This window comes from Corvus cornix, chromosome 8, assembly GCF_000738735.6.
Source record: "Corvus cornix cornix isolate S_Up_H32 chromosome 8, ASM73873v5, whole genome shotgun sequence".
NCBI classification, from domain to species: domain Eukaryota; kingdom Metazoa; phylum Chordata; class Aves; order Passeriformes; family Corvidae; genus Corvus; species Corvus cornix.
Window position 1 is genome coordinate 1,331,839 of NC_046338.1, and position 23,905 is coordinate 1,355,743.

The following is a 23,905-nucleotide window of genomic DNA, read 5'->3' on the forward strand; positions in this document are numbered from 1 at the left end:
AGTGCAAGTGGGAAGGTTCCAAACCCACACTGGGATGAGGTGCCTGAACCTTGGATGATCCCCCCCAGGGCTCTGGACTGACCTGGCGGGGTCTGGCGTGGGCGTGGAGCGCCGGGGCCGCGTGATCTCCTCACCTGCAGGCGGGACAGACATGGATGAGAGTTGTTCCCATTCCAGAGCATCCCCCTGGTCCCCCAGACCCCGTGGTGGCAGGGGGGTCACACCTGGTGTCCCAGCTGCCCTGCTGGGGAGGTGCTGGCAGGAAAAATCTGCTTTGAATTCAGGTTTATCGCTGGGGAGAACAGAAGCAGGGAGCTGCACTGCCACAGGTATCCCAAGGATGTCCCCCACACCCTTCTCCAAAGAAGGGTTTTTGGGAGCCACCAGCTCTGCCAGAAAACTCACTCATTTTTCCCCACCACCCTCCAAAACACCTCCACCAACTGCAAGAACTTATTTTTTCCAGGCTGCAGGAGATACTTACTGGATAAATTCCTTTTAATCGTGCCCTGGAAGGAGAAACACAAGAATAAGTGGGATGCACAGGGCCACGAGTGCATGGCAGGTGGCACCCCAGGAGCGAGGCAGCCCAGCAGAAGGGGCAGGAGCTGTCAGAGGGGACATTTACTGGACATGGCTGAACTCCAGGGAGCAGAAAGCCCTACAGAAAACCCTACAGAAAAGTTCTGAGCCACACGAAGCCACCACTGGCAGCTCCGCCTTCAGAGTTATCCCAAGTGCCACATCCACAGGGATTTCAAACCCCCCAGGGATGGGGACTCCTCACTGCCATGGGCAGCTGTGCCAGCAGCTTGTGGAGCAAAAGCCAGATCCCCCCAACCACAGGAGCGGGGACATCCCAGAGCAAGCGGGGTCTCCGGGGGTTCTCAAGGAAGCAGGTGGAGAACTCCCATCACTGAGGGCCCTTTGTGTTATCCAGGTCCCCCCATCAGCTGGGATCACACGACGGGGTGTGTGACACCACTGGCACCTGTCCCCACGCCCTGTGCCCACCCCAGAGCCCCAGCATGGGCAGGGACCCCTCCGTGGCTGCATTCCTGGGAGCAAGAGGAGCAGGTTCTTACCGGGCTGCGCCGCTGCGGTCAGCGAGAGGGGAGAGAAGAGACACCTGGTCAGAGAGCGACAGGTCAGCACCCCAGGGTCCCCAGCAGCCACCACACCTCCCGGGGGGCTCCTTCCCCACACCTCGTGGTCACCCTGGGAGAGCCCCCAGGGCAACCCTGATCCTGGGAAATGGGGGGGATTTATTTCCTCATCACTTGGAGAAACCCCGACAGCACCACAGATGGGATTCCTGCCTTCTCCTACCTTTGGATGCACCATGGTCCAGGTAAAACCCAGCCCTTGCACACCTTGTCCAAATTCTTGGGCCCAAACCACACCCCCAGAGCACAGTGAGAGCCAAGCCCAGCTCTATTTTTAAACATCCTATTTTAAAACGCACTAAGCCAGCCACAGAGGAAATTAAACTTCCTTCTAGAAGGGCAGGATTTGTTATTTGCTTTTGACAGTTCAGCTCTAGAGACAGGACAAGAGCACACGAGGCTGGGTTAAAATATTCCGGGAGATAAAAACGGTGTGTCTTACCGGACTTTTCCTCTAAAAGAAGGCAGAGAGAGGAAAAAAACAAAGAGAATGAGAAGGTGAGGGGTTTTTTTATAAAGAGGAACCAAAGGTTTGTGTCAGGTTAAGGACATGGCAAAGCAGAGGGACAGCAGCGCGCCAGGGTCACCCGTCCACGTGGGAGACCGGAGGGAGAGGAAATATAAAACGTTTGGAAATGTGAAAGTTGTGTGTGAGCCATCTCCTGGAAAGAATTCCATTGTTTTATCATTCCAGGCCCTGCTGTCCATTCCCAGTCAAGGCACCAGGACTCCCAGTCCAGAGGGCTGGGAACAACGGGGACTATGGACACAGCGGACACAGGCCCTGGCACAGGGTGCCCAGAGCAGCTGGGGCTGCCCCTGGATCCCTGGCAGTGCCCAAGGCCAGGCTGGACATTGGGGCCCCTCCCAGCCCAATCCATGGGATTTAGGATCTCCCACCCCACTGCTCCCTTCCAGCGGGGATGTGGTGCCGGAGCTGGTTTGGGAGAGAAGACAAGTCCAGGACAAGGGCAGGGACCTGGCAGCAAATCCTGGAATTCCTGTGGATGCCAGACTCCTGCAGGCAGCTCCTGCCCGGGGCTCTGGAGCTTTCCTGGCCCATGCCAGGATCCGGAGCAGCCCCGCTCCCTGGCCCATCTGCTCCCTTTGGCTCCACACGCCGGATTTGGGATCCCCACGTGCAGCAGCAGCAGCAGGGATCCTCCTGCCCAGCCTGGCAGGGGCTTTTCCCTGAGCACATCCCGCAGGGAGGCTCCAGCTCCGGCCCCAGGGATCTCTCCAAGGCACAGCAGTGGCCCAGCCCAGCAGCCCAATCCCACAGCCCAGCCCACACAGGGATCCTCCTCACCCCTTCCCAGCCTCGGCAGGAAAAGCACCACGGGAAAGAGGAGACAAAACTCAGATTTAGGGAAATGCACATTCCATAAGAACTTGGTTTTCCTATTATTATTAATAATAATTATAATATTTCAATTGTTCATTTTGATGTTGTGGTTTTTCCCCCCTTTTTTATGCTTCCCAAAGCGTCCAACTGCCATTTCTAATCCTTAAATGCCAACAGAAACTCCCTGCTTGGGAAGCAGAAATAAAATCCACGGGTTTTATTTCAGCTTTGCTTTGGCTTGGAGAGTCATTCACACTTCAGATCCAGGTTATTTATGAATCATGGAAAGCTCTGTCTGGGAAGACACTAAAGCCCACACTAAAACCTCCTGAAAGCCCAGAATCCAATCTTTTCATGGCTGAACAGATTGGGATGAGCCAATGAGAATCTTAACAAGCCTCAGGAAAAGCAGAAGGGGATGGTTTTTATACCAGGATGGACTAAGGAAAAACAACCTTTCCTTCCAGGAACCTGGACTCACCTCCAGGGTGAGAAATATCCCGCTAAAATCCCATGGAAAATTCTCACAGATACTTTCCCTGGCTTGGGAATCAGGGCAAGGCCCTGAATGATGCTGATTGAAAATTCCTCTTGACTGGAAATGATTGAAATTCCCCCTTTTTCCTTGTTGAAAAATGAGAAGGGGGAAGGGGGGGAAATCAAGGAATAGTCCATCCTGACCTCTTTTTTGAGCAGGAAAGGGAATTTCTAAGGTGTTTTGAACTGGAAACATCCTTTTGACACATCTGAGCAACACCTGCAGCCACATCCCTACGGAGCAGACCCCAAAAGAAGGACACCAAAGCCAACCAGAGCATCAGCTCCCACCACCTTTGGGATGATCCCTGTGGAGCAGCACTGCTCTGGGAGCGCTGGGAGAGCGGGAAGCAGGAATAACTCACCACGGGGGAGGGAGACAGCGCGATGTTGCCTATGGAGGCCTTGAGCTCGTCCACGGTGGCCGCACTGCGCAGGACATCCTTGGCCTGCAGGGGCTTGATCTTGATGTTGAACTTCTTGTGTGCCTCCTCCTCCTCCTCCGACTCGCTCGAGGAGTAGAAGTGCTTTCCTTTGGTGGGTACAGCACAGTTAAGGAAATTCCCTTCCCTGGGGAGCTGGTGGTTCCCAAATGCTGACCCCACAGGCGATCCTGTGCCGTGCCCCTACACAGCCAGAGGATGTGGAGCTGCTGCTCCCAGGGATAACTCCGGCCCTGGGTCAGCCCAGCAGGGGTTGTATCCATGTCCGGGTTTCGTGGAATTGTTTTGGTTGGAAAAGCCCTAGGAGACAATGAGGTCCAACCATCCCCCAGTGCAGCCCTGTGCCCCCAAGTGCCACATCCACAGGGATTTTAAATCCCTCCAGGGATGGGGACTCCAGCCCCTTCCAATTCCTGACCAGCCTTTTCCATGAAGGAATTTCCCCAATATCCAACCTAAACCTCCCCTGCAACTTGAGGCCGTTCCCTCTCCTCCTGTCCCTGTTCCCTGGGAGCAGAGCCCGACCCCTCTGGCTGCTCCCTCCTTGCTGAGAGCCAGAAGCTCCTCCCCGAGCCTCCTTTTCCCCAGGATAATCCTAGACACGGTGATCTCCATGGAGCATCCTATGGGATGCTCCCACTCCCTCATTCCATAGCAGTGAATCAAAGAATTCAAATTGCCCTATGCTCCAGAGCCTCAGGCAATTCCCTCGGGAATTTGGCTTTATCTGTGGAGTGCCAGCTCCAAATGAAAAGCAAAAGGTGGCAATAAACAGTGATAACAATTACTAAGAAATAATAATAATGAAATAAAGAGAGCCCGTGAACGCAGCTCCTGTTCCAGGCTGTAACCCAAGAGGCAAAGCCAAAACCAAAGGATATATCCTGGTTCCTCGGGTCGGATGCTGTATCCCTCCTCATCCAGCTCAGGTGAGTTCTGGATAGGGAACAAAAAAAAACCCAGAAGAATGAGGAATGTCAGTTCCTGGAAAGCTGGAGCAGCTCTCTCCTCCTGTGGGGAGGGATGTCCTGCACTGCCCGAGCCCTGGGGCCACATGGACCAAAGGGCACCTCAGATTCCACGATTATTTTGCAGAAGGAAAGGTTTTAATCCTTTTTTATAATCCAAGGTTTTCCCTGGGTAAACTGCAACATCCCTTGGGCCAGGACAGAGCTCTCCAGAACCACCTCATTCCTGGGAATTCTGATTGATCTGCAGACATGGAACTGGGATCTGGGCACAACTGATTTCACCCCAAAAGCCCCAAATCTGTGTGGGAACAGCCTGGGATTCCCATGGGATGCAGCTGGACACAGGGAAGCTCCGGGGGGCACTTACATATCTGTCCCAGTCGATCTCCGCGTAAAATCCATTCGGGGCTCCGTTGGTTTTCTTCTGCAAGGGAAAATTCCCACGGTTTAAGTGAAGGAACCCGGAGTGCAGCGCATCCCACATGCCACTGGGTGTTATTCCACACCCCCACAGCAGAGATCCAGCAGCATTCCCCATCTCTGGAATTCTCCCATAGCAGAGAGATGAGAGGAGGGAGCTTTTTGAACATTCATTAGGTGAACATCCAACATTTCTTCAGGAAAAGCGAGGGAATGGCTGTTTCTCCGTGTGCTGGGATGCTCCAGCCCTCGGGAAGAGCTGGCAGCCGTGGAAGCTCCCAATGCCAGTCGAGCAGGGAAATTTATTGGGGTAAACCCCTTCCCCAAGAAAGGGGAATCCCGGGAAGGATTCCGATCCCATTATCCCGCATGCCAGGCGTTGTGAATTCGGGATGGAGCAGTGGGAAGGGTCTGGGATGAGTCAGTCCATGCCACGGGACACCAACACACAGAGGAATTGCTGCTTTGGATTGAGGGAATTCGGCTTGGAAGCGGCTCCAGGCATCCGTCACCTCTGGAATCCTTTCCTGGTTGGCTCTGGGCACCCAAAACCCATCCTGAGTCCCATGGCCACCACAGCCAGTGACCAGCAAGGCCCCCGGGGCCTGGCCTTGGGCTGGGCTCACGATTTTGGGCACCTAAATGGGATAATCCAGAGGGAGCATTCCCAGCCCAGCTCCCTGCCAAGGGTCTGACAGGATGCACTCCCTGATCCCCATCTTTATTTTAAGGTGAAATTCTAAAATCTGGATTTTCTCCAGAAATAAAGCCCAGTCTGAACCCAGCACATTTTGGAATTGAACACTACAGGGCCCAGCTCTAGCAGGGACATTTCAGTCTAACACCAGGGATAAAAGCAGCAATAATTATTTAAAAAAAAAAAAAAAAAACAACCCACAAACCTCTCCTTGTTTTCAGGTTAATGTAGAAAATAAAAATAGAGATTGGAAACAGCTGCTCTGGCAATTGCCCCCAAACTCCTCAGCCAGCAAATCTGGCCCAAGCCAATTAGCAGGAGTGGGAAGGAGGATGAGGGACTGCGCTTTAGCAGGACACCTGGTCCCTCTGCCCCCGGCACTCCTCAGGCCTCCCTCGGTTGATATTTTTAGAGGAAACCTGGAATTTGTCCGTTTTCACATGGATTTTTACATTTCTTTTCTACGTTAAACAGAAAACTCCCCGAAATGCTGATGGTGGTGGAAGGGGAGGTGGAGGTGAGGCTGGAGGAGCAGAGGGCTGGGCAATACTCACGATGCCATCCCTGTCTGGTGACCCTCTGGAAAGAACAGAGAAAGGAGCTGTGTTAGTGCCCAAACTGCACCCAATTAACCCACGGAAATCGTTTTTTAATGAATTCATAACAGCAAAACCCGTAATTGTGGCATTATCAGCACATCCGAGTCACCTGCCCCTTGTGGAGCCCACACAAGGACACTGAACTCTTTCCCTCACGTTATCAGATGAGAAATTTTAGGTTTAGCAGTAAATAAAGTGCTCCTGCTGCCACTGGGGCTGGCACTGTCCCAGCCAGCTCCTGCACCCATCCCACAGCCACATCCCTGCCCCGCGTCCCTCCTTTTGCAGCAGACAAAAATCCCATCTGGAGCAATTTCCAGGCTTTAATTCCGCCACAAGGACAGACCCTCCTCTGCTGAATGGACTGGGAAACTGCTGAGGCTCCTCAGGGATCCTAATCCCCAGCTGCTTATGGGATTTGGGATTGGGGCTGGGTCACGGCAGCTCTGCAGCCACATTCTGGCACTGCCCAGAGATGCTGAGGGATTTAGGGAACACGAATGTCCATGGAATCCAGACGGGCTCCTCCACCTCCCACACATTCCCGAGTTCCCTGCGCTGCCAGGGATGTGCCACCAGCTCCCATCTGACTCGAGGCATCATGGAAACCCTCTGGGAGCTGCTTGGTCTCACTGGGAATAACGCCTTTCCTTAAAGTTTTCCAATTAATCCGTGCTTGTGTCCCATCTCTCCTATTTTAGGCTTTGTCTCGTTGCAAAAAAATCCCTGAAATCCTTCGGAAGTGGCAAAAATCCCCTCTGCTTTCATGTTTCCCCCTCGCTGCGTGATCCCAGCACAGGGGTGTCACCTCCCGCTGCCATCCCAGCTGGAATTGCTGTGGGGACCCTCCCGAGGGGGAGAAAGAGCAGCAGCTCCTTCCCCACAGCAGCCCCAGGGACCCCAGTGCGGTGTCCTGGGGATGTGGTGGCCTGGCCGTGGCCGGGGGTGGCCGCAGGGTGTGGCAGATGCCACCACTCGCCCCTTCTCCCGTTCCATCCCCGCTGCTGGCAGGGATTTGGAGAGCGCCCCAAAGCCCTTTGGGCCGTGACCGCGCCGTGACCCCGCCGTGCTAATCACGGCTGCTGCTAATTGCGGTGTCCTCCAGGGTGGCCTCTTTGCGACCTCCCCACCACCCCCGGCGCGCTGGGATCCCTCGTGCCCCCGCCACCAGCTTCCCAATCCATGGGAACAGCGGGATGGAGCCGTGGAAATCACAGCGCTGGATAAAGGCAGCGCCCAGCCCCAGCTCCAGCGATGTTCCCTGAGGAGGAGATGCCAAGGAGCCTCATTCCCACCCATCCTGGTAACTCACACACGGCTGGAGCTCCTGGTGGATGGATGCCACCATCCCTGGGGACAGCAGGATGACAGCTCGGGGCTGCACATCCCTCTGTTGGGATGTGCTCCATGTGTCCCCTGTTCTGGGCCTCTCTGTTCAGCAGGACAAGCCCTGCAGAGATGCCAAGGCCACGAGGGTCACCTGGCCTGGGTCACCTCGGCCACCTCCAAAGCAATTCCCACCAGGATGTAAAAAGGCTCAGGGAAGCAAACCCAAATGGAATGAAAGGAAAAACCCCCACATTCCTGCTGGCAGACATTCAACACCTGAGCAGCGCTGCAGGAGGGGACTCCCTGCTGCCTGTCCCCTGCTGTCCCCAGGGCGTGGTGGCACAGCCCCCTTTGCCACAGCACTTTGGGACATCCACCCCAAAGCCACAGCAGTGGTGGCTGGGAACCACGGAATTGGCTGGGAACCACGGAATTGGCTGGGTTGGAAAGGCCCTCTCAGATCATCAAATCCAACCATTCCCAGCACTGCCAAGGCCACCACTGCCCCACGTCCCCAAGTGCCACATCCACACGGCTTTTAAACCCTGCCAGGGATGGGGACTCCACCCCTGCCCTGGGCAGCTGTGCCAGGGCTGGACAGCCTTTTCCAGAAGGAATGTTCCCAATATCCACCCTGCCCCTCCCCTGGCCCAGCCTGAGGCCGTTCCCTCTCCTCCTGTCCCTGTTCCCTGCCAGCAGAGCCCGACCCCCCCGGCTGCCCCCTCCTGTCAGGGACTTGTGCAGAGCCACAAGGTCCCCCCTGAGCCTCTTTTCTCCAGCCTGAGCCCCTTTCCCAGCTCCCTCAGGAATCCTCCTGGGGCTCCAGCCCCTTCCCAGCTCCCTCAGGAATTCTCCTGGGGCTCCAGCCCCTTCCCTGGGCCGGGCTCAGCACCCACACCCAGCATCCCCCAGCAGAATTCCCTGCCAGATGCTTTCTGGGCAGCAAAATCCCAGTGCAGCTCCAGCCCCTGCACCTTCCCCACCCGGAACCTGCACAAACTTCTGGGTAAACAAAAAGGAATTTGCGTCTCTGAGGAACTTGGGGCACGGGCAGAGATGAATCTGCCCAAGCTCCAAGGAGTTGTTTTCCACCGGTGCCCAAAAATCCCCCAGGGGAGGAGAGCTCTGCCCAGCTCCGAGGAGATCCCGCACACGCTGGGCCTGCAAGGGGCAACAGCTGAGATGGGATCGCTCTTCAGACTCGCTCCAAAGATAACACCAGCCCGGGATGCCCCAAATTCCCTCTTTTCCTGGCGCACCACAGCAGCTCCTGCCCTATCCCATCAATATCCCATGAGCTCTTCTCAACTTACGTGGAATCAGTGTCCTTTTCTTTCTTGCGTATGCCAAAGGCCTTCCGGGTACGTTTTTTCAGTCCTGAGGGGAAAAGGAACACCAAGAAGAAGGCAGTGTTAATAATATGATACATTATCAATAGATATTAATCATATAGATTTAATTAATGATAATAATTTCATTAATTAAATGCACTCTATATAAATATATATTTATATGTATATAATAATATAAGAAAAAATTAAATATAGAAATATGCAAAAATATATTTTAAAAATATAAGAAAATATGTTAAAATATATTAAAATGCATCTTAAAAATACATATATAAAATATACACATATTAAAAATATACACATATTAAAAATATACACATATTAAAAATATACACATATTAAAGATATACACATATTAAAGATATACACATATTAAAAATATACACATATTAAAAATATACACATATTAAAAATATACACATATTAAAAATATACACATATTAAAAATATACACATATTAAAAATATACACATAAATATTTTTTAAAAATATAAAATATATATATTTAGGAAATATAATACATATATAATATCTATTAGAAATAGAAATTTTATATATATAAATATATATATATATATAGGTGTATATCTATATAAATAATATAACCCTTCCAATAAATCCTCCTAAAGGTTCCTCATTCCCTGGCCGGCTGCAATCCATAAATGCAGGGAAGACAGGGAAGAGCCAAAGCCAAGGGATCACAGTGTTAAGGAGCTGCCAGGAGGTTGTGTGGACATTTATTTATTTATTTGTTCATTCAACACCTATGAACTCCCTCCCAGCATGTGGCACTGAGTTATTCCCCAGTCCATATTTCCCAGTTCATATTCCCAAGCTTTCTGTCCCACTTCCTCCCTCCTTTCCTGTGCTGTTGGTGGGCACTGATGAAAGGAGGGAAAACCCTCCTGGGAGTTAAAACCCGGTTTAACCCCTGAGGTTGGCCGTGCCCAGCACAGGTTTGGATCTGCACCATTCCTGGGACCAAGGATGCTGGAGCCAGGCGGAAAGTCCTGGAATCCCAGAGCCCCCCAAAGCAGATGGAGGAGAGGGGGTTTCTCCAAGCTTTTCCCTCTTTTTGCAGGATGCCAGCATGGTTTGGGCTGGAGAGGATTTCGATGCTTATCCTGTTTCACCTTCCCCTATCCCAGGTTTTCCAGCAGATTCCAGTGAGATCCATGTATCCCATAGCACCAGCTGGGAGTGCCGCTGAGCCCCGCAGGCTCATCCCGCCCCATTCCCGGGTGGCTCTGCTCTCCCCACATCCACCCTTTTCCCCATTCCCACTGCTCCAAGGCTCAGGGGAGTCATTAATAACAGAGCAACATTCCCATTCTTCTCCCCCCTGGAAAATCCTCACCCTCCAAACCCAGAGCAGAACAAGGAGGGCTGGAAACCCCCAGAACCGAGCTGTTGTTTGGTCTCCTCTGAAGCAGAACCCAAGCTGGCTGAAATTTGTCAGAAGCCTTCTGCTGGGTTATGTAAGAGTTCCATCTGCTCGGAGTGGGGGTGATGGAGGGGAAAAAAAGGGATATTTGGGAGCAGGAGAACAAAAAGGAGCTCTGCCTTTGGAGAGGACAGGGCTGCTGGGAGCAGATCCCCAGCAACTCCCCCGGTCACCCCAGGGCGAGGCAGTGAGGGTGACCCCACAAAGGGACACGGCTCAGAGGGGGACAGGGCTGGCATTCCCCAGGACTGGGATTTCCCAGGAGCTCCGGTGTCCCCTGACATGGGGAAATTTCCCATCCAGAGGTGCAGGGACTGAGCCAAGGGTTGGGATTCGCACCCTCTGCGCCTCAAGTCCCCTGTCAGGTGGTTTTAGGGCTGAAGAACCCTAAGACCTGTCCTGGCAAGACTCAGCCTTACAAAAAGTAATCACATCTTTTCCATAGAGGTCACAGCCTTCAGCCACAGAAATTCCATGTGGACTGGAATTCTCTGGACTGGCGATTCCAGCACTGCCAGAGCAGCCCCAAAGCTGAACCAACCCCAGTGCTGGTTCCTCTCCCTTCAAACACAAAGTCTCTCCAAATCCAGGCCATCATTTTTCCTGCTATCCTTAAGAATTCTGCCTGAGAAGCACAATTCACCATTTAACACCGCAAAACTTCCTCTATTTTATTCTTGAGAACGACCAACATCATTTTTTGCACCAAAAGCTTAATTCTAGATGCAAACCAACCCTGTTCTCCCACATCCAGCCCCTCACTCCAGGCTGGGGGAGCAGCTGCTGCCTCTGGACCCCCAAATATTGAGGGGAATTCCCTGGAGGAAAAATTTACTCACTGGGGAGCATGAAACTTCAAAGGAACTCTTACCCAAGAGGAAAGGTGGAGTTTTTAATGCTCTTTGAGATGAGTAGAGCTTAAAAAAAAAATGCTTTAAATTAATTCTACTTGGTCTGTGCACAAGGATAAACTTTATCCGTGGCCATGACAGACCCGAGACCTGTGGGGAGCAGGGAAAGAAGGGAGGAGGAGGAGGGAGAGGAGGGGAAAGGTGAGATAATCGCTCTGAGGTTTGGTTTTTCTTTGCTCTGGGTGCAGGGTGGGGTTTTCAGAGCCGGATTTGAGCAACCTCTGCTTTCTCCACCACACACAAACCTGCATGTTCCTGCTGAACTCCGGGGTGAGCCCAGAGATGTGGGAACCTAAAGGAAGAACAGCCCTCCCTCTGCCCAGCATGGCAACACCGAAGGCGAGGCAAAGCTCCAGAAACCCTCGGTCATTCCCAGAGGGAAAAGTCTCCCAGGAAATTCAGTTTTGGGGCAGGGTAAAGCACACCAAGCCCGAACTCGGTGCCCAGCTGCTCTCTCTGCTGGCTCTCTGAAGATCCCCACACACAGCAGCAGCCTGGACACCGCCAAGGACATTCTGGCATAAAAATGGCCACTTTTGGTCCTTGGCACACCCCCAAATCCTCAACTTCTTCCCCCTCTGCACCAGAAAAGCCAAATCCCTGTGATCCCCTGTTGCTTTTAATTTTGTCCAGTTTTTGTGTGGAATTAAGTTAAGTTAATTAATGCCTTCCTAACATTCCAAAGGCTTTCCCTATCCCAAGCTCTGCCTCAGAGCTTGGGAGCAGCCCAGCACTGCAGGGGTAACCTGAGCCCTTCAGCACAGCATTAATATTTCAACCTCCCTCATTTCCAAGTCTCGTTCCAGATCTTATTCCAGAGGGCAGATCCTGGAGAGGCAGCACCCAAAGGCTGGTCCTGCACAGCCCTGGGAGGGGTTGTGGCAGAAATCCTTCGGGACTGGCCATGGTGTCACTGGGATCCAGCAGCAAATCCATCACCTGGGAGAGCTGGGATTGTTCAACTGGAGAGGAGAAGGCTCCAGGGAGAGCTCAGAGCCCCTGGCAGGGCCTGAAGGGGCTCCAGGAGAGCTGCAGAGGGACTGGGGACAAGGCATGGAGGGACAGGACCCAGGGAATGGCTTCCCAGTGCCAGAGGGCAGGGCTGGATGGGAGATTGGGAAGGAATTGTTCCCTGGGAGGGTGGGGAAGGTCTGGGATGAAATTCCCAGAGCAGCTGGGGCTGCCCCTGGATCCCTGGCAGTGTCCAAGGCCGGGCTGGACAGTGGGGCTGGGAGCAGCCTGGGACAGTGGGAGGTGTCCCTGCCTGTGGGATGAGCTTTAAGGTCCTTTCCAATGAAACAATTCCATGATTTTACAATTCCAATCCTCCCCAGGCTTACAGCTGTTCCTCCCCGCTGGAAAGCAAAAAAAAAAAAAAAAGGAGGAAAGAGGGATGTTCCACCACTCTCAGCCAGAGCAGGACACTGTTGGCATTTTGCCCGTGGCTCTGAGGAGAGGAAACCCTTGGAAATCAAAGTGAGCAATGACAATCGTGGGCTCGGCTGCTGGGGCCCACAAATGCTCAACAAATGCTGAGAAGTTGGGCCCTTACCAGAACTTTCAGTTGAAAGCACCGAAGGACTGACAGGGTTATTCCAGTGTGGGAATGAAGGATCTCACTCCATCGGACAGAGGTGATCCAAAATCCCACAGCTGATCCCAAATCCAGTCCCAACCCAGCCCTGAGGGTAACTCAGTCTCTGATGAGGCTCAACTCTGCCCAGGGGGGTGAATCAACATCCAAGCCCTTCTCCAAGCTCCCATCCCATTCCAGTTGCACGGTGGGAAGGAATCCCAGGATTCCACCCCGGGGTTTGGGGTTGTGTCCCCCCTGTCCCAGAGCAGGATCCAGCCCCACATTCCCAGTGGGGTTTGGGCTCCCAGGACCTTCCCAGACCTTCTGCACCTTCCTCCCTTTGCCAGCTCCCCAAACACTCACGGCAGGAGTTGGAGTCAGGAGCTCCAAGGGCTGGGAATGCCGGAGCCCTGGGGTCAAACCCTGCTCCTTGCACAGGGAGGGAACACCACGGGCTGCTTTGGAATCATGGAACTGTTTAGGCTGGAAAAGCCCCCCAAGGTCCACGCCAACCATTCCCAGCACTGCCAAGGCCACCACTGCCCTGTGTCCCCAGGTGCCACCTCCACAGGGCTGTTCCGGCCCCCCAGGGATGGGGACCCACCACTGTGCCAGGGCTGGAAAACCCTTCCCATGAAGAAATAGTCCCTAAAATCCAGCCAGACATAAAAACCTGGGCTGGGCTTTAGCCCAGGCCCTTCACTCTGCAGGCACAGCTCAAGTAACTCAGGTACCAGGGACAAGGTTCCAGCCTTTTACTGGATGTGGGAGCACGCCCCAAACCACGGAAATGGTTTATATTCCACATCGAAATGGGATAAATGCCACAGGACGAGGCCCGAGCCCAGAGCAAAGCCAGCAGAGAAAAGCTCTCCTTAAAATCCAGGGCAGCACCAGCAGGGTGCATCCCAACCCAACCGCAGCAATTCGTGGAGGATTTCGGGAATATCCAACAGCAGGAGGATGCAAATCCCTGCTCAAGGCTCCTCGGCAAAGCAGCTGCAGGAGCCTCTCAGCCCCCGCTTTCCCCGGAGATGGGATTTGTGACCTCAGCTCAGAGACCCCCGAGCGTGCAGCGCCCGAGGGCCGGGACAATCCCTGCTCCCGGGGAATTCAGCCTGGGGACACTTGTGGCTTTCATTCCCGGCTGGCACCGCCACAGGAACGCCAGATGCGCTTCCAAAGGTTCCTGTGCTGTCTCTGAGGCTGCCCAGGACGGGCTCTCGCTCCCAGCTCACACCCAGAGTGCAATTTTTAGGGAATTCCAGGGGGTTTGGGGATAAAAGGGAGGTGACAGAGCTCCCAGTTGCCTTCCCTGCACACAGCACATCCAGGGAAAACACCCCACCACCCCCTCCAAAGATCAATTTTAAAGTGTTAATATATAAATAGCAATGTTAAACCCCCAGGTTGGCATCCATCCCTCAAAAAAACCCCAAAAAAATTCCATTGGAAGCGTCTTTTTTCCTCCATGAGGCTTTGTCATTCCGTCTGTCCCTGTTTTCCAAGGCATCTCCTCAAAATCCATCACCTCCACACCCCCACGGATCCCCAGCAACCCCTCTGACAATATTTATGGAAAAACCCACCGATTTTTGGGGCTATAAACATAAAGATTTGTTAAACCCCACCTAAATCCTCGCCTAAACCAGCTTTTAGTCCACCCCGTGGTCAAGGCCACCCCAGTGACCCTCCAGCAGCTCCCATTCCCAGTTTTCCAGGTGGAAAAGGGAACACCCGGGCTGTCACAGCTTCCTGGGGGACAACTCTGGGAAAGCATCCCTTGTTCCCGACGTGGTCACCCCCACACCTGCAATATTCCCATTTCCATGCGAAAACCGGGATTTACGGCCAAAATGAAGCATCAAAACCCTTCCCTGGAATTCCTCAAAGCATCCAGCTCCCGCTGCCTGAGGAGCACCTGGATTTTAAAGCAGTGATTAAGTCTGGGACTAAAAATAAGAGCAGCAGGCCTGACCTAAAGCAAGGTTTAATTTCCAGGCTGAGGGAGGTTTTTCCACGCTCCCCTCTCCCTGTGAGGGCAGCCAGGTAAACACAGAGCATTAATGATCTTGCTATTAATTAATGCTGCAGTATAAATTAGCTTATTAGTAAATTTAAGGCTGTTTAAGTGTCCAAGGCCAGGCTGGACAGGGCTTGGAATAACCTGGGAGAGTGGGAAGTGTCCCTGCCCTGGCAGGGCTGGAATGGGAAGAGCTTTAAGGTGTTTCCAAGCCAAACCATTCCAGGATTTGATGACGGTTAATTAGCTCTAATAACAAGCTGCACCTTTAATGATTTCCAAAAATCTGAATTGATGTATTTTATATTTTTTATATTATTTAATATTATTTCTTAAATTTTTTATATTTTTATTATTTTAAAATTTTTTAATTCTTTACTAATTCTTTTTAAAATTTTCTTCTATTATTATTTTTCTTCTATTATTTATATTATTTTTTATTTTTAATATTTTATATTCTTTTAATATATTTTTATATATATTTCATATTATATTTTATATTATTTTATGTTATCTTTTTATATTTTTATGTTATCTTTTTATATTTTTATGTTATCTTTTTATATTTTTATGTTATCTTTTTATATTTTTATGTTATCTTTTTATATTTTTATGTTATCTTTTTATATTTTTATGTTATCTTTTTATATTTTTATGTTATCTTTTTATATTTTTATGTTATCTTTTTATATTTTATGTTATCTTTTTATATTTTTATGTTATCTTTTTATATTTTTATGTTATCTTTTTATATTTTTATGTTATCTTTAAAATATATTTTATATTATTTTTAATATTGCTTTTTTATATATTTTTTTAAAATTATATTTCTTTAATACATTTGTGGGGCTGCTTGAAATCCTTGATGCACTCAAAGCAAGGGCAGGCTGGGGAACCTCATCCTTCCCGGCCTAACCTATCCCAAAATTCCCGCAATTTTCCACAAATTAATCCCAATTTGAGGTTTTAAATTCCTGACCAGGTGTAGATGAAGAATTTTAAGATTTTTTTCCCCTCAAAACATCACCTAAAAAATGAACTGAACACAAATAACACCCACAAAAAAGTAATAAATTAAATATAAATTAAAACATGTCAATGGCAGCGGTGCTTTGCCAAGGCTGGGATGGGTAAGGAACGTTTCCCAGATAATATGGGATTTAAAATACGCTTCCAAACAGCGTTATCACTGCCAGCCCTAATCCAGCGTAAACTGGGATGTGCCAGGGAATTCCCCCTTCCCAATCCCACCTCAAAACTCCCTGGGCAGGGGAGGAGGTGTCTGTAGGACAGGGCAGGAATTCCACGCTGCTCCTCCAGGACAGCCCCGAAACCTCTGGCTCCAGGAATGAAAATTGAAAAAAATAAAATTTAATTTAAAAATAAAAAAAAAAAAAACCAAACCAAAAAAAAAACCAAAACAACACCACCTACAACTAAACTAGAAATTCCAAATAAATCACTTTGTGGGGCTCTGAGTGCACGACCCCAGCAGCTGGAAGCGCTGCCAGCCTCGAGCCCCTTTCATTCCCACAGCCAGAGCAGAAAACCCTTCGGAAGTCCCCAGGAACAGCCGCCTGCAACGGAATTTGGGTTCTGAACAAAGAGCCGAGCTCCTCAATCGCTGGCAGAGCGCACAGGGCCACACTTTGTGCTCCTGAACCGCTCGGGAAGAGCTCATTCCCTAAAAAACCATCTGCACGGCGCTCAAGGGCTTGGATTTGCTTGGATTTTTCCTACCAAAGCTGGGGGGAAAAAAAAACCCCATGCCCGGCCTGGGATTAAAGGAAGAAGTTAAGAAACCGGCTGGCAGGGAAAAGGGGAATGAGCTTTGCTGGGAGCCAGCCGGAATCGCACCCCCTGCGCTTCCCGAGGCTGACGGATCCTCCGCGACAGCTCTGGAGCATCCCAGCGCTTCCAGGTCACTGCTCTGGGGAGGAGCTCTGCCTTCCCCTCCTTCCCACTTTTTCCTTCGTGTTCCTCCTCTCCAGTCCCGCTATTGGGTCGGGATTCCTGCCACGAGCTCTGCATAAATCCCATTGTACACCCCCAACAGCTCCGGGGGCTCAGCAGCAGCGTTTAGGGCAGGATTCCCACCCAAAGCCACGTTTTTCCACCTTTAACGGATAAAACCCCGCCCTGGAGGAGGTTCAAGGTGAACACCACCTGACTTCACCTGGAATTCTTATTCCTCCAATCCTTAGAACAAGAGCAAGGCCGGTGAGTCACGCAGGAAGTTCCTGCCTTGGCAGAGAAACCCAAATTCCCGCATTTGCGCACCAGTTCCAGCCGCCCAAGGGCACATTTTCAACCGGGGCTCACTCCAAGGAGGAGTTTTGCCATATTTTTTTAGGCCTCACCATATTTTTTTCCCCCCAAGTTTTGCCACATTTTCGACCTTTTCCGGCCCCAAAAAACCCCGTTTGGGTTTTGCTGCCAGCACCACGTCGCACTGCCCCTTTGAGGCTTTGCCACCTCCCTCCTTGAACGTATTTGGTCCAAATTCTCAGCCCTTGGCACCCCTTGGGGTGTAACTGGCAGGAACCGGGTGCATTCCCAAGCATTGCCCCAATTCCCGAGGTGTGGGTGGCATCTTTGGCTCGGTGGGTGTTGGTTTGGAGCTCCAGCCCTTTGTCCCTCCTCTCCCTTCCCATGGAAAAACACCCTGCAAATGGAATAGAGCTGGGAAACCCAAAAGCTCAGTGGGAAGGGTGGGAACACCTGGAAAAAACTCCAGGTTTTGGGATGCAGGTCCAGCTTTGGGGCTCCCAGAGTGTGGGAGATGTCCCTGGAATTGCAGCACCATTCCCTGGGCAGCTCAGCCCCAGCTTCTGACCCCCAAATCCAAGGGCTCCAGAGCTTTTTCCCACTTCTCTTCCAAGCTTTCCACTCCCAAGGCCTCATTTCCCCAAATTTCCTCCTTGACAGCTCAGACCCACCTGGATCAACCCCCCAAAAATATCCCAAAAGTCCTAATGGACATTTTTGGTCTTGAGAGTGGTGGCATGGCCCCAACCCTCAGCCCACCCTGGGATACAAGAGGAGCCAAATCCCTGGATCAGGCTCAGCATTTCCCTGGGCTGGACATGGAAAAGAGGGGGGAAAAAAAAAAATCTTCTCCTGCATCCTGAAATGTTGTTTCTGCCTCAGTTCTGTGGAAAGGTCCAGCAGGTCTGGAAAAATCCATCTCGGAGGGCAAAGGTGGAGATGCCCAACCAAGCTCAAGCCCTGATTCTCCTTGGACCTGAGCTCAGGCATGGATTTCTGCTCAAATGCTGGAAAATCCAGCTCCTTATTGAGAGCTCTGGGTGTTTTCTGGGATGGTTTTGCCATCCATGCCTGAATTTATGATATTTCCACCAAACCTGCCCGTGGCTTTCTCAAAGGAACCCCCAAATTTTCCTCCTCCAATCAAAACCCCCAAGTTTTCCTCGCAGGCCATTTCCCTGCTGAGTCCTGCAGACAACCCTGAGCGCACTCAAACACAGTTTGCTGGAATGAGACCACCAAAGAAGAAAACAAAGTCAATTTTCTATCAACCCAAAGGATTTTTCCAATGTGCCTTCGATGCCTCTGGGCCCAGCATTCCAAAACCAGAGCCCACCGAGGCTGAAAGACGACGCCAGAAAGATTTTCCCAGCTTGGACACGACCAGAGAATCCCAGAGAATGGGTTGGGTTGGGAGGATTTGAAGGATCTTCTCATTCCACCCTTGCCATGGGCTTGGACACCTCCCCCCATCCCAGGCTGGACAGGACACTCCCATGGAAGTTCCCTGAGCGACCAAACGTCCCGGTTTGGTGTAAAAAGCCTGGAGAAGAGGGTCAGAGACTCTCCCACTCTGGGAAGGCTGCTGGCCCTGTTTGGGCTCTGGAGAAACACAGGGAAAGAAGGAACGACCTTCTCCAGAGGAACCACGGCTGCCCCCGTCTTCCCAACATCCGGAGCTCCTGCCTGAGCAGTGATTTCCAAACTTAATTAAGGCTCTGAACACCCTCAGTGCCCTGGAGATGCAACAGAGGGATCCCAAAAGGAGACAAACCCGTTCCCGTGCCCGGATGTTCACCTGCACCGCCTGCCCGGGGCACTCCCGAGGATTTTACAATCCCAGGGAACACCCCAACCCCTCTCACTCCTACAGCCACACGTGAGGGACCTCTCCAGACCCTCCTCTCAGAGGGGTTCGATCCCCATCCCAATCCCTGCTTCCCACCCGGCTGAGCGAAGCCAAGAACAACAAATCCATGGAATGTTCCTGCATCCCATCCTTCCACCACTCCATGGAGGCAGAGGAACTTCCTCTGCTGGAGACACCTGGGACACATTTGGTGTCCTCCAGCAGGGATTGGGGTCTGGAAATATCTCCCACAACTCCTTTTGTTTGGGTCGCATTGGGATTTTTAGACATCCATGGGAAATAAACATTTTTCTCCCATCTCCCAGAAGAACAAAAAAATATTCCATATATTGAGTAAAATACCCATTACCAGCAAAAGTTGCTCATCCTGCACCATTCCCAACAAAGTGAATTCCCTTTTTTCCAAGGAAAAGGATCCAAAGAGGATCCTTGAGCCTGGTTCATCCTGCTGGCCATGGGTGGCCCCATGTCCTGCACCCACCCTCCACTCCCAGCTCAGTGTCCGGCATTCCAGCATGAAAACCTGTTCCAAAAATTAATAATAATAATAATAATTAAACCCTTTTAAGGTGCTCACTGCAAGGAACTCTCAGTGTCTTGCACAGGTTTAAAAGTTTCAGTTCCAGTTAAGCCGAGCCTGTTAAAGCCAGTCTTAATATAAGGGGCCAGGGTTTCAGCGGGATCTTGGACTGAAGTTCCACTCTCCCACAAATCCAACCAATTTCCAGCTATTTCAAAACTCAAAAAAACCAGGAATTATTTCTGATTTCCTCACCTCTGTTCTAGGTTCGCATCAACAGCTTGGGGAGCATTTCCAGCTCTTTAATAATTCACTTTTTATGATTAGGATTTTTTTTTCCATGCAAGGCTGGGTCATGGAAGGTGATTCCACCTCTGCCAGAGCTCAGTGTCCCAGCCCTGGATCCATCTCCAGTGTGGAGCTGGGAAGTGACCAAAGCTCCTGCCAGGCCAAAATCCTCAAGGAATAAAACCAAACCCCAAAAAATCCCAAACCCAAACCCCCAAATCCCAGAAGAGGCTCAAAACCCCAACCTACTTCCCCCAAGAAGCCTCAAAACTGAATAAATAACCCAAACCAAGACATACAACAAGGCAACTTCAATTTATCCACATTAATTCCTCCGTAAGCATTGGAATATTGGGAGAAGCCAGGTTTTCAATGGCATTTTCCCTGCCATGACCTGCTCCTGCCTGGCTCCCATCGTGGGATGGGTTTGATGTCATGGGCTAAAATTAAAACCTCTTCTGCTTGTGACTCTCATCAGCATCAGGGAGAGCAGGGAAGGCTTTTCCTCACATCTAAAGGACAACAGAACTCATTTCCTTCACACCAAAGCATCCAGAAACCATTCCTGGGAGAGGCCATTCCATGTGGCCACACACGGCCGTGACGACACCTGAATTCCCGAGACCAGGGGGGATATTTTAAACCTGTACGAATCCCATGGATCCTGAGGCCTCTCCAGGTGAATTGGGGCAGGGGGGCAGCCCCAGATTTCAGGGATACACCAGGAAGCAGCCCAATTTCTGCCTGTCATCCCAGGAAGCTCCCTGGCAGCACCGAGCTTGGATGTGGCTCCACCAAGCCAGGCCCTGCTGCTGCCACCAACGGGCCAGAAATCCCCCAAAATTCAATAAATTCTGCTCCTGCCGGCCCTGAAGTATCCATTCTGCTGAAATATAACTAAATCCAAGGCATCCCTTCCCTGCATCCTGCTCCAGGAGGAATTAAAATTATAAATGATAAAGAAGAGCTTTACATACGGCTGAGACAGACGACAGAGGAGAAAATTCCTGTCATGCCCGGAGGCTTTTCCCACACAGGATCAGACACAGCCTCCCTGAAGCATCCTGTGCCCAGAGCCCATATTCCCTTCTCATTTCCTTCGCTATGCCCACAAACCCCAATCCAACATCTCCTCCTCCTTCCCCAGACCTGCATCTCCACGGCACGGCCAAAAAAAAAAAAAAAAAAAAAAAAAAAATCACCCTAAGTTCCGATTCCCTCGTTTCCCACTGGAATGATGCTCATCCATCCCGGGAAAACCACCAAACCCCATCCATCAGCTGCTAACCCCCAGATCCACCCTCTGCGCAGCGCATCAGGCTGAGGGATAAAATAACCATTTCAGGATCCCAATCCTGACGGATGCAGCCGGGTCTGGGCTGGAGGAAGCGGCAGATCCATGGAAAACCGGGCGTTTGCCCGGCCGGAGCTGCCTACACAGGGCTGGGGATGGAATTGCAAATAATCGGATGGGCTCGATATTAGATCACCACCCTCCCGCTCGGCAGAGCCTGGAATTGCCTGGGATTAGGGGGAGGATTTGATTTAATTATGGTTATTAATTATTATTATTATTATTTTATTTAGGAAAGGCTAAAACACCCCCTGGCGCAGGTTCGGCGCCTCCTCCTCTAAAAAGTCGGGCGCTCCCCGAGGAAGAACGCGCCCGGCTCATCACCTACCTTCCATCATGGTGGCAGAATTGCATTCCTCAATTTCCAAGGAGCCTGAAAAAATCCAGGAGAATACGATCCCGGTCAGCAGGCGCTCGGCGTCAGCCCTTCCCAGGCGGCGGGGAGGATGAGGAGGAGGAGGAGGAGGAGGAGGAAGCGGGAATGCCGCGGCTAGGGGCAGGCCATGGATGCTGCTGTGCCTGTATCACCTCCAGGATGGCATCGCGGAGGATGCTCGGAGAAAGGGAGGACGAGGCGGGCTCGCCTCCCGCCCCGCACTCCTCACATGCGCGCTCGCTCCCGACACACCCCCCGGGAACACTCCAACCTATTTCCCAGGTTGTTGGTTTTTTTTTTTTCCCCCTTTTCCACCCTCCCCAGCACCGCCACTTTCCCCAAAAGCAGAACCCCTGTCCGCACCTCGTGACGCACTTCCCCTCCCTTAATCCTATTGCAGCGCCCGCGCCAGCCCGATTAATTCCCGGCCGCTGTCAGATTAGAAGCGTGCGGGGCTGGGAATCGGGGAAAAGGGATCAATCCCGGCTGGAGAAGGCAGCGCAGCCGGGTGCGAGCTCAGGGATGCGAGCTCGGCAGCGCCGGGCCCTCCTCGCAGCCTCTCCCGCAGCCATCCAAGGGACAAATCCATCGGCTGACGTCACAGCGCCAGCAATTAGCCCCGAAAGGAGGATGCGGGAGAAATCTCTCCCCGACCGCTTCCAGCAGCGCCCGGGAATTAATCTCGCATGAAGGGAAGCCGGAGCGGGGAACAAAAGAGGCCGGGGAGGCGGCGGGGGGGCTGCGGGAGCCGAGGCCGGGCTGTGCCCCGCGATCCCACCCCGGCACCAGCTCCCCCCGGGGGATGTGCGTCCCTCACCCCTTCCCGACCTCTTCCCAGAGCTGCCCCAGGGCCGGGGGGGGCCCTGCCGGGGGCACAGCCCAAGTCATGGGGGTACCGCCAGGTTTATCCAAGAAAATGCGGGATTTTAAATCGTTTCTGGTGAAATTGGCTTTCAGCAGCTCCGCAAGTCCGGGTGTATTTTTTTTCCTGGCAGGAAAAGTGCTCCGAGCCCCCTCAGGCTTCTCCTGAAGTGGTTCCCACGAGCATCCCCGGGATCCTCATCCCGCACAGCACCCGCCGGGACAGGGGGGACAGCCCGGGCTCCGTCCCCGGGGCCACCGCCGCATCCCAGCGCCCGGAAAAACCGGGATTGGCACTATCAGCACCCAGCTGCCGATGGAGGAGCTGCCTCTGCCCCTCCTCTGCCCTCCGGGCACAACAGCGGCGTTTTGGGGACAACCCGCGCGTTCCGGCGCTCGCGAATGTGGCTTTTCAACGTGACCGCGGAGCGGGGAGGGAAAACTTCCCTTCTGCCGCTCACCCCGCATCAGCATCTTTGGGGTCACCGCCGGCAGCCCCACGTGCCCCGTCAGGATTTGTCCCTGCTCGGCGGCAATGCCCACATCGTTTTCCCCATTGGAAAAAAAAAAAAAAAAAAGCAAAAAAAAAAGCTGTTTTTCATTAATGAAAATCAGATTTTCCCCCCCATTAAAATAAAATTTCTCTAGTAATAAATAAATAAATGCGGTTTTTCCCTTCCCATTTAAAGAGTAATCCCAAAGCCAAGCACCTCCAAGGGTCTGGAGACACCGGCGAGGGAACAGCACCTCAGCAGGGTCTCCGCATCCGGCACGGCCCCGTCCCAGCTGGTGGGAAGTGCCCCAGCAGCGGGCACAGGGACGGGATTATGGAACAGATGGTTCCTTAATCCCCGCAAGGAGCTCCTGCGAGCTGCCTGCAGCGCTTCCAGCACAGGGAAGGGAGCCCAGAGCCCTCGGGAATTGCGGCTGTAATCCCAGGCTGAGCACAACCCATGGAATGTTGTTCCACTGTCCCCCCAGCCCAGCCCTAAAACACCCCAGGCTGGCACACGTGGAAGGATGTCCCAGTGATGGACAGGCACCTTCCGTGTCCAAATTCCTCCTGGACACAACAAAACACCACCAATCCCCCAAAAGCTCATGGAGCTGCTGCACAGCAGAGCGCGGCCCAGGATTCCCATCCCTGGGAGTGTCCAAGGCCAGGCTGGGCGGGGTTTGGAGCAATCCTAGTGGAATTCATGGCAGGGCTGGAATGGGATGAGCTTTAAGGTCCCTTCCAACCCAAATCTGGGGATTCTGTGATCCCACATCCAGTGGCTCCACTGCCAGCCAGGACAGACCCAGGGCCCCCTTCCCACAGCTCCAGAGGGCTGATATTCCTTAAAAAAGCAAGGAGAACTGGGATATCCCCTGCAAACCCCTTCCCAGGCTGGACTATGGATAAAAACCAGTCCTTTTCACCAAATCCCCTCATTTCAGCACCGGCTTTGGGCAGCCTCCCCGTCACGCCGGAAATCCCTTGGCTGCGGCTCCTCCCAGCGCAGCTCCAGCTTTCCCTGGATCCGTGGGATGCCTCCTCCTTATGAAACAGCTC

The 23,905-nt window shown here is 52.1% G+C and overlaps 1 protein-coding gene across 1 annotated transcript in view; it reads right to left on the reverse strand.

Annotated features, from left to right (window-relative positions):
• Window positions 1–22,922, reverse strand: part of SGIP1 (SH3GL interacting endocytic adaptor 1) — a 46,519-nt gene extending 23,597 nt beyond the window's left edge. The window contains 11 exon segments of the mRNA XM_039555968.1: window positions 83–134; window positions 485–509; window positions 1,086–1,097; window positions 1,609–1,620; window positions 3,414–3,589; window positions 4,373–4,427; window positions 4,830–4,886; window positions 6,134–6,158; window positions 8,821–8,884; window positions 21,442–21,486; window positions 22,812–22,922. Of these exon segments, the coding sequence (XP_039411902.1) occupies window positions 83–134; window positions 485–509; window positions 1,086–1,097; window positions 1,609–1,620; window positions 3,414–3,589; window positions 4,373–4,427; window positions 4,830–4,886; window positions 6,134–6,158; window positions 8,821–8,884; window positions 21,442–21,486; window positions 22,812–22,824 (536 nt within the window). The 5' untranslated portion in view covers window positions 22,825–22,922.
• Window positions 22,923–23,905: the final 983 nt, after the last annotated feature.